Consider the following 11400-nt stretch of genomic DNA (forward strand, 5'->3'; position numbering starts at 1 on the left):
ATGGTCTGGAGGTTAAGCATTCGCGTAAGATCGGGGTCTTGTATTCGAGTTTCACACTCAAGGTCATAGATATACACTGCCGAGAAGTCCTGTACTATGACGGGACAACCGTTCAGTGCCTCCAAGTTTGCAACGATGTTCTAACATTGATAGGTTCATGATCTATCTATCTATCTATATCTATGTCTATATATATATACGCGAATCCTATTAGACTTTGTTTTGCCTTGCTGTGCCGTTATGCAATTTTACTATAAATTTGCTATGTATTTGCTCACTTACACACATTTACCTCTCCGCTTCGGATTTGCTTGTTGTGATTACAGCTTTGTAATCTGTACTATCCGCCGATAAACTATAGTTGCCTCTTCTTTTTGCCTTCTGATTTCAATCACCGTCGGGATTTATATTATAACGGTTATAAAGGCAATTGATTAACGAAGCTATGCTACTACATAACAACTTATATTATTCAGTTATTTATATTCGTCTACTGTTCTCATATTACTACAACAGTTCTCAAACAATATTCCCTTCAATATATAAAAGTTAGCTGAAATTTTCTTCCACCAACTCTTCAATTGAGTGTAAGTTTTAATTCATTACATTGTAAGATATCATAACCGAAATGTAATTCTAAATGAAAAAAAAATCGCATTGTGTTACTTGGTCTTTCTTTTTTCCGTTCCCTTCATGATCCTCAGTTAGCGTTTGACTCGCGATGCAGTTGATGATTTACCGAATGTGTGTCTTATCCACTTCCACCGTCTTTCCCTAATTTCCTCCTCATCTGGAACCTAGTTTGTCTTCTCCCACAGTAGGCTGTTGCTGGGTAATTGAGTAGACAATTCTTTATGAATACTTGCACATTTTTGATAATGGTTGTGGTAGTTCCCGAATTTTCAGTTCCATACAGTAGAATTGTCTTGACGTTCGTACTGAAGATTGTGAATTTGATGTTGGTTGACAGGTGTTTTGAGTTCCATGTGTTATTGAACTGTAGGAATGCTGTCCTTGCTTTGCCACTCCACGCCTTTATGTCCGAATCTAATCCTCCTTGTTCATCAATGATACTGACCAGGTATGTGAAAGTTTCCAGACCATCCCGAGCTTCTCCATCAAGTGTGATTGGGTTGGTGTTCTCCGTGTTGTATTTGAGGATCTTTGTTCTTCGCTTGTGCATAATGAGACCTACTGCTACATAGTCTACTGCTACACTGGTTGTCTTCATCTGCATTTGTTTGTATCTACGGGATAGTAGAGCTAAGTTATCTGGGAAGTCCAAAACGTCCAGTTGCATCTAACCTGTCCATTCTGTTCCGTACTTTACCTCAGATGAGGAAGACTTCATAATCCAGTCTACCACCAGAAAAAAGATAAAGTGGGATGGTAAACAGCCTTGTATGAAACTGGTCCTCACTTGGAATTAGCCCATTAGCTGTTCTCCATATACGACTGGGATATCTATGTTCAAGCACTATAAATTATTTATAACTGACTATATCTCAACTTCTAAAACCCATGGAACTGTTATCATCTGTGGTTTAGAAAGTAAATCTTCGACGTTTTACAACCTCATATAAGTCACACATTACTGATGAAGTACAAATTTATTCTTCATGCAATAGGCATAAGTGTATCAAATCATTAACAGTTATTTATACTAAATTTTTCTAACGAATACTATTTCGTACATCAATAACTAACAGTCGTAATTTATGTATCTCACTTATTTAGAGAGAGATCCTTACCTATCCCAAACATCTTGTTTTAATAGGATGTTTGTTGTTGGGTAGAAATTTTCCACCACTTCCTAACCATTTTAAGTTTTGCTGTTGTATAATTCGGCACTGAAAATGAGTGTAAACCTCAAGTTTATTGTATGTCTTTCTACTTCCCTTTTATGAAATATATTGACGAGATATCCGTCTAGCAACCAAAGGACGGGTTTACTGTGCAGCAGTTCGTTCCGTCCTACTTTATGGCAGTGAAACATGGCCGGTAACAGTAGAGGATATTCGTAGACGTATTCGTATTCGACCATAGGTGTCTTCGAAGCATTGCTCGTATATCCTGGGATCACCGAGTAAGTAATGCAGTTGTTAGGAAACAGGTACTAGATAAGGATGGCAAATTGATTGATGAAGTAGTGAAACTTCATCAGTTGAGATAGATGGGACACGTGCTACGTATGCCCAACTACCGAATACCTTGACGTGCAATGTTTTATGGTGTAAGAGTAGGTTGGAAGAAAGTTAGGAGCAGTCAGACTAAAACGTGGCACAAATCCATGAGGTCACTGACAGGTGGACTGAGCCATGTTGGTAGGTTTAGACTACTTGGTTGGTATCTGCGAGATGACAACAACCGATGGTTAGAGACCTTGAATGACATGGCTCAAAATCGTTTGCAGTGGAGAAGGTGCACCTACTCTTTGTGTCATCCCAAATTCTGATCTTCTGAATTCTTCATGTCCTTGTCTTTTTTCTCTTTCTAAATTTATTTCACTGGATTATACTCCTTGTATAACATCTTCAAACCATAATCTTTCAGATTACTGCTGATACTCTTACTACTTCTTCCATTATGGGATTTGGATCGACAACTGTATCTCTGTGCTAATGTGGTATGGCAACTCGAAATGATGTACGTACGTAGGAAGGTCTATATTGTGACTGACTGATTATGATCTAAATTAAACGCAATGGGTTATTAAATAAGCAGACTTGAAGCATAGGTGGATATTTTATACAATGTTGTGTTCTATGAACCTAATGTTTTAATCAAAAGACTTTTGGTGTTGTTCAAGATAACATCATAAATATTTTTCAAATGTGGTAAGTGCTGACCATGTTGTTGAGAGTAACAATAAAAGCTTTATAATTTAGTTTAGGGAACAAAACACTACAAAAATGTCATAAAATGTGGACACTTTATTTTATTTGTCACTTTCTTGATGGTCATTTGTACAGAAAAATTATTTTACATGTATTTAAAGCCTGCCATAGGGGCAATCAGCTATATTTTAATTTCTATATTATTTTGAACTCAGAAATATTATCTTATAAATAGTAGTATTATGGTAGAGGTTACTTATATCCACATAAGTAGTATATGGTGATGGGCAGGCATAGAATGTATTTCAGTAGAAGATCGATAAGGAAAGGACGTGAACGAAGAGCAGTTAGTGTTAAAATGCATGGACAATAATAATTGGAGACAAGGAACTGATATTTACAGAAGGGATGGTCAAAATAGAGTCAATTAATTAATAATTTGCAAATTAACTATTCACTGTATGGTTATCAGATTTTAGTATAATAGTTTGTAATTTGTGCTCAAATACATTCGATTGTCCCTACTCGTGTTCTTGTTCACTACAGTATGACTAAAAGGGAACCCTCACAACAGGCGTATTTTTATCCAGACAATAGAGAAATAGACTGGTAAGTGATTTATTCTTATTATGATATTAGTTTGAGGAAAAAATATAAAATAATTAGTAATATTTTATTTATTTCTAACAATATAAACAAATTTTTTATACATAGTTGAAATCATGGGTCAATTGAATCTAGACCACCATAGAAAACCTGGAAGCACTGGACGGCGGGATCGTGGATGTGCACTGCTGAGGAGTCCCACAATACGACGAAACGGCCGTCCAGTGCTTTCAGGTTTTCCATGGTGGTCTAGCTTCAATTGACTCATGATTTCAACCATATATGAAAAATATTACTAAAAATCTCCACAAACAACCCAATATAAACAAACATTGATTACACAGTACTTTCTTCTAATAGATTCGACATCTCTTAACTTAATGGACTTGTGTATTTGTGATGTATATCTTATTCTAGAATCAATTTTGTGGTAGAAAAGTGGTCAAAAACTTACCGAAAATTCAACTCTTAGATCTATGAAAGAGATATCAATTATTATTCTAAATTGTCCTTAAAGATAGGAAGTAACCATTTTGTACTAAAATCTTCTATTCAGATATAATTGTATGGTTCTTTATATATCCATCAATTTTATCGAGCAACTACGAACTAGAAGAAGAAGCTTCAACAAAAACATTTATTTTGGTTAGCAACCATGTTATTTTTATTCCAGTAGATATAATTCATTTTGTTGAAAATGGATGAACAACTATGGACCTTAAAAAAACTGCCATACTAATCTATGAATTGTTTCATCCTCCGAGTTGCAGTTGTCTCTTTTGTAACAACTGAGAAGACAGAAGAGAATTCTACGTAGGCAGATATTTTCCCTCGATAGATAACTTAAACAACCAACTAATAGGATGATTTATTTTTTAACTTTTACTGTCATAAATTTTATCTTGTCTAACAATCCTGAAAATCGCATTCATTTAATAAAGCTTTTAACACAGACAAACATCTAACTATGGAATGTAAAAAAAACGGTACCTGGGCAGTTGCATAAGTAGAAAAAAGAAACTACCTTTCCTTCTTAGGTATTCTCTTGTAAGTTTTCTCTTAAGATAAATGAAGGCTTTTATTCGGTCAATTTTTAAGGACATCTCATTGTACTAAGACATTGAATAGGTATACTAAAATCTTTTGGGAATTTTCCTCAAACTAGCTGAAGCTATATCTGTCGAAATCTTAAGATCGGGTTCATGTTTTAAAAAGAACAAGTTTTTCAGCATCCGCGTACTTGAATTTAACTCTTATTGTTTTAAGTCAGCTTCTCAACAGATTTAATAATTTGGTTGCATTATCACATCATTCTCTTGCAGTTCATAAACTTGATTTCACTTAAATGCACTTCATTTATATCTCTATTCATTACATTAATAATATATTTACTTATGACATTGTATTTACTCTCATCAGGATTATTTGGATTGGTACTGAAATTTTTAAATTAATTTATAACCCTACTTTATTTTAATAAGTATGTTAAAATTTACTTAAAATCTTGATTTCTCTAGGTGTTTCAACTTGTTTAGTTATTGAATTCATTGAACTGAAGATGTAATTAGTAAATTTATATGCTTACAAGGTAATAAACCTGATCATATTCAAATATTCGTAGTCTCACTTTGTACTATGTTTGATACGATTTCATCGTTCTCTTACTATTTTATATGTATGACACTTTACACAATGAGACCTATGATATTGGTAATGATTTAAATGTCTAAATACCTTAGTTTGCGACGTACTACAGACAATTTAAGCCATTTATTTTGATGCCTTTTTCTTCTACAATGATAAATCAAGAAGGATTGAGAAAATGTACAACTTCGGGGGAGACATCCATATTTTAATGGTAATAAATTATCGATCAAGTTCACTGGAAACGATTCTCTGTTAATTGTACAATTAAGGAACTACTAGATGTCACAAAATTGAAGTTGTTCATCAATAATCAGCTAAACATTATTGTCGTCATAGGCTATTTATCAGGAACGACAATGAACACATCGTTTAACATCATTTACAAATGTTCACTTGTATTGTGGGGTTTAATAAAAAGTTAATCAAATAGCCATTTAATATTAAAGATTTCTAACATGTATACTGACTTACTTCTATTCCATTCTAGAAATCAAAGTGTTAACTTTTATATAAATTAATTGCCAAAATTTTATGAAATTAATTCATTCACGAGCTTTGGATTATACATCCCTGTATGTTGAAATAAGTTTAAAAATGAAATCAATTACCACTCACTCTATCACTTTGATACATTTGAGGGAAAGTGAGAAGATATAATATTGATATGTATGAAATTTACCAATCTCTATTTAGCTGTGAAACTTTGAAACTGAACTTATCGTTACATAAGATATGTTGTTCGTAAGTACAAAATTGATTCCCAGTAAACATTTTTAAACTACTACTCACCATTTGTAAAGGCGATATATGGTAGGAAGAATAAAAAGACACAATTGTACATATACATGTAGATTTATTATCAAGGCTCTCCTATTTAATATTCATTACTTAATACAAGAGACAAGGCCATAACAAAGTATAGCTTTGTAATAAATCATCAAAATATAAATGGGGAGTATGATATTTTCCCATAAGTTTAATTAACTTCTATCAATGTATATCTTAATACTGAGTATTCACATGCAGAATGATGATATGAGAGGCGTGTGAAGTAATTGACTTCAGATAAAATTGTTTTATCTAACTCATCAAATGTTTTTCAAAGTTATTCAGCGTTGATTAGGACTACGTAAAGTAGTTCAGCAAATTGTATTTCTTCTAATCCTCTCCTCATACTAATAACATATATAGTTCTTGTAAGCGTTTCAAAGCTTGAAAAGTGATTCTTAGTAAGGGTTCGTCATGAAGAAGTTAATTCACAACGAAAACAGAAAGCATCATAAGATAATATAAAATAAATTAGTATAAGATTGTTTAACATATTGCAAAAGGTGCTTCAAAAACAATCAATGACAAATTTATTACTGGTTGATACACACTGGAAATCCCATCCATTCTGTACAAAAAAGAAAAACATGGTAGTAATACGATACATGACAATAGTCCGTACTTCTTTTACACCTTAGGAGATGAAAAGTATAGAATGGAATGAATTTATAAGTAGTATATTACAACAAAAAATATGAGTCGAATATACAATTAATAGGTAATCTTTTAGTTCAAATTAACCATATTTAAATAATAAAACTAAAAAATCTTCTACACGCAACAAAATACAATGCGATGCTTCAAATGCCACGGAACTAAGCGGAAAAAAAAATATATTGATTAAACCTATAAAAATAATTCAATAACTTACCAATCAAAATGTTTTCCAACAATACAATGCCAATGTGTATGGTGATGAGAGTCAAAGTAAGATTTAATGAAAGATGCAACCTCTCGTTCCTCTGTAAAACGATTCATTGCTTTTTGTAATATCTTCATTGCATCTCTCTTCATTTCATCGCGCATATAACATCTAACAACAGATATCTCTGATAGTTTGACACTGGACATTAGGACTTGGTGAACAGTGTAAGTAATGTTTATTAATAGAGCTCACGTATATATATATATATAATCATCTCATTGGTATAATGTCGTCAGGTCATTGTAGATAGCAAACCAAAAACAGACCAACTAAGAAAATATATGTAGATCAATATTTCTCATCTATTCTATATCTTCAGAGTGAGAAATGTTCAAGTTTTAAAAAAGTAATTTTAGGTCAAGTGAATTCCTTTAAACAAATTGGAAAATTATTTTTAGAGTTATCTTTCGATAAAAAAGATGTTCAGTAAGGTATAAAAACAATTAATCATGATTCAATATAACAGTATTTATTCATATTTTATATTCTTTATACACGATGATCTTAGATTCATATGATTTGTGATTGAATGTCAACGAGGATTCAAAAATTTATCTTCACTTAGAGCTGATAAAAGCAATAAAGTTTTGTAGGTTTCTATTCAACCGGTTATTTGGAGTCGACTAAATCATTCGATTTGTTTATGCAAGTCAGTTCATCTCTGCTTGTTCACATAGTGATTATGAGTGGCAGATTTTAGAAACTATAACCACGAATAAATTTCGTTGAAATCACATATAAAAAAAGAAACTACAATATGCTAGCATATTTACGATTAGTACTTTAAATCACTTTATTCAAATGAAATGTACATGTATCTAATGTCCAGTGATGTATATTTGACCGTTAAACATTTCTAAACTTTTCAACATTACCAGATTATTTTTCATATTTTAAATTGAAAACAACACAAGAACTGTCTGTCTATGACTAGAAAATATCAGTGTTTACTACCCATCGACCACTAGGTGTGATTACTTTACTCATGTGTTAGGCCAGTAGCTATCAGAATAGCCAAGGAGTAAAAGAATTGACCATACCCTTGTTCGAATCTCACGAGATCAATGATTTTCTAAAAATTACAAGTAGGTCTTCATTGCAAATTACCATTAGCCTAAACTTATGTTCTGGCAATAGCCCCGAATCACAATATATAAATTTAATCACTGTACTAACATTTAAGTAGGTGACATGATTTAATTTTAAAAAGTGGCATTGATTTGTGTTCATCTAACGTTTATTAGAGGATTTGCTCAAAAACTATATTTCCAACAATAAATGTCTTCAAAATATTATGTTATAAATGTTAAATGTATAAACATAATGTAGAAGATTTAAATTACATGAACTGATTTCAGTACACAGTGCTTCCCCTTCCATTTTATGTAACTATTCGGTATGTAGTGACATCTTGACATAACGTCACTCGATACAAACTATAGAAGATAATACAATGTTATAGGAACTTTCATTCGAATGTCTTCACACTTGAAATATGTTGATGATAACACCATCAAATATGGTAACAAAGATCCTATTAATGAGCTACAAAGACGTTTTAATTGAGCTTATCCGGATTTACTGTTCACCTGCGAATATCTCAAACAAAGCAGACTAAGTTTCTTGGACTGGTCAATATTTGCTCTTCAATGGTTTTTGACCGATTTCATTTAGTGCGGAAGTTTATTCAAATGGTATTTTCTGAGAAATTCAGAATATGTCCTGTTGATTCATTTGACAATGAAATGAAAAGTAATTGAAATGTTTCACTGAATAATGGTTATTCTGTAGACTTTTTTAACATACATCTAAAGTCAATAAGTAGGATTCCACAACTAGCTGCTACACACAGAATGAATTTCTTAGTCATACTTCAGTTCGATGAGTTTTCTCTCTCCCTAATTCCGTTCATGTATAAATTGAATTTGTATGAATGTGGAACATAAATATAAAAGATAATTACGAACAAAGTAAATAGTTGTATACATGTCTATATAAAATCACATATATAATACATTTTATTTGTAAAAAGAAACAATTACGTATTTGATAGAATCAGTCAATATACTGAAATGAATTCACTTCTTGTACATTGACTATAGTCCGAATGATCTTTTAATTGAATCTCGTTTTACTAAATCCTAAAATAACGATAAACAATTCAAATTATTAACTTATAAATTAATATTACCCCAAATTCACTTCGTATTTTTCACTTGTATCTTCTCATTACAGAAACAGGTAGCTATCAGGACTCAGTGGTCAAGTGAATAACGCGATGGTGTTTGAAGCAAACGGTACTGGGTACTAGTCCGGGAGTGAACTTCAAATCTGAGATGGAGGTATATCCAGCTGACGAGTCTCAAATAGGATGAAACGCGCATCCTAGATTCCATTGCTAGTCATTATCCATCTTTGCTTATAAAGCTTGTGACTTCAGGCAATATCGAGGCAGTCCGCATAGGATGCACATATGTCAACAAGAGACTGACCGATTGCAGTCCTAAGTAACAATCGAAAGATACAAGTAAACAACACCAAGTGAATTTAAACCTCACCCCATTGCACAAGCAGGTGGCTATCAGGACTCAGTAGTTAAGTGGATAACGCAATGGCGTTTGGAGCCAACGGAACTGGGTTCGAGTACGTGAGTGAACTTCAACTGTGAGATGCTGGTACATCCAGCTGTCGAGTTCCAAATAGGACGAAACGCGCGTCCTGGATTCCATTGCTAGCCACTATCCATTTTTGTTTATAAAAATATAAGTTTGTTCATTCAGATTTACAAGAGAAAATGACATGAAGAAATTATGAAATGATATATAAATATTTATATCACAAGATTGAGATTTCTCTGAACTTGATAGTTTATTTATAGAGTTTTCATTTTTAATCTATTTAACATCATTTGGATATTTATAAAGTAACTTATCCTAATTAATTAAACAATGACTATTGGTAACACTAAGGATTTTAATAATTAAAACTGTGAACCATTTATTTTAGTTCCAATTAATCTAGAGACATTAAATCCTGGATTGCTTCATTAGTTATATATTTGCGCAATAATGTTCTATATTCATGAGAGTCTCATTTTCAACAAAGTTTTTTATCAAGTACGTTATGCTTCATTGTATGTGTTATTAGAAACTGTTGTAACGGTACTGGGTTTGAGTTCGTGAGTGAACTTCAACTCTGAGATGGAGGTACATCCAGCTGACGAGTCTTAAATAGTCCGAAACGCATGACTTGGATTTCACTGCTAGCCACAATCCATATTTGCTTATTCTAAAGTTCTCCAACTTTGTTAACATTATTATAAAAATAAGAAAAATAATTTTATTTTTACATATTTTTGAAAAAAATAATCATTCATATCATAGTTACTATTTTCTAAAATTAATTTGATTTTCATAATGAATAATATAGATCCATTTGTAAAATCAGATCATATGACAGACAGATTTTATTCATAAAAAAAATAAGAACCATCTTGAAAAATCATTTTTCTTATTCTATATAAATTAACATAATAAACTATGATTGTGAAAAATGTGTGGTTTCAATTTAACCGCAAAAAAAAACAAAAAAAGAACAAACAAAGAAAACAAAAAACAACATTGTTCCAATCATAACATTTTACAAGTTTTTTTGTTTTGTTTATAAATTATTTAAACAAATCATTTTTATATATACACACACACCTTGAAAATTATAATTTTTCATTATTATAATTTAAGAAATCAACAATTTTTTTATTAATATAATGAAAGAATATGAAGTGGCTATAATAAATAGTTCAATGCCTACAGATGTAGAAGAATATGCTGCACAAGCAGCATCAGAAGCAATTAATATGGATTCTGATTTGAGTAGTATTGCTCATTTTATTAAGAGAAATTTTGATAGAAAATATAAAACTACTTGGCAATGTGTAGTTGGCAAGAATTTTTGTGGGTAAATCATTTTGTTGAATATATTTTAACTTAGTAGTTTAAATAAATTTACACTGTTAACAATCAAGTTAATTACAACTGTTGATTTGTAATCCATATACTCCAGATCACTTTTTTGTATCACTGTATCAAGAGGTACTCATTTAAAACTTTCCTTAATGTCACAGTTGTTTAATAAATTTGATGAAGACTACTTTTTTATAATCTGGATTTATTAATAGACAACCTTTCAGTTACATAATAATTCAGTTATATGGTACAATTTGTATGTAAACTAGCCCATAACGTTGTAAGATTGAATTGTATAACAACAAATTTTGTTGATAACATCCTGTTAGTAGTCATTGTCTTTATCTAAGAACACTAAAAAGTGCATATGCGTTTCCATATTACTTTTTTAGCTTTTCTCATGATATAATAATTCTGATCAATTGATCACTATCTATAAATTTGTACTATATTTAGAAATGTAAACGCACTAGATACCCAATATCTGACCAAATGAATACGTCCAGTATCACAAGGGGGTTTTGTGGAGATTTTAGTAATTTTATATAGTTAAGATCATGAGTCAATTGAAGCTAGACCACCATGGAAAACC

At 31.6% G+C, this 11400-nt stretch overlaps 2 protein-coding genes across 2 annotated transcripts in view; one reads left to right on the top strand and one right to left on the bottom strand.

Moving 5' to 3' along the window:
• Positions 1 to 6654: 6654 nt before the first annotated feature.
• On the bottom strand, positions 6655 to 6989 carry Smp_095480 (putative dynein light chain; the record flags this gene model as incomplete). The annotated part of the gene is made up of 2 exons (XM_018794533.1): positions 6655 to 6733; positions 6790 to 6989. 2 exons carry the CDS (start codon positions 6987 to 6989, stop codon positions 6655 to 6657), a joined length of 279 nt encoding a protein of 92 aa, XP_018648936.1.
• Positions 6990 to 10542: 3553 nt separating this feature from the next.
• The window catches only part of Smp_174510 (putative dynein light chain), a 2254-nt gene continuing 1396 nt past the window's right edge, over positions 10543 to 11400 (top strand). Inside the window, exon 1 of the mRNA XM_018794534.1 lies at positions 10543 to 10800. Coding sequence (XP_018648937.1) covers positions 10610 to 10800 — 191 coding nt within the window. The 5' untranslated portion in view covers positions 10543 to 10609. The remainder of the gene's footprint in view (positions 10801 to 11400) is intronic.

The sequence above is a fragment of the Schistosoma mansoni genome, chromosome 1, assembly GCF_000237925.1.
Source record: "Schistosoma mansoni strain Puerto Rico chromosome 1, complete genome".
Lineage (NCBI taxonomy): Eukaryota > Metazoa > Platyhelminthes > Trematoda > Strigeidida > Schistosomatidae > Schistosoma > Schistosoma mansoni.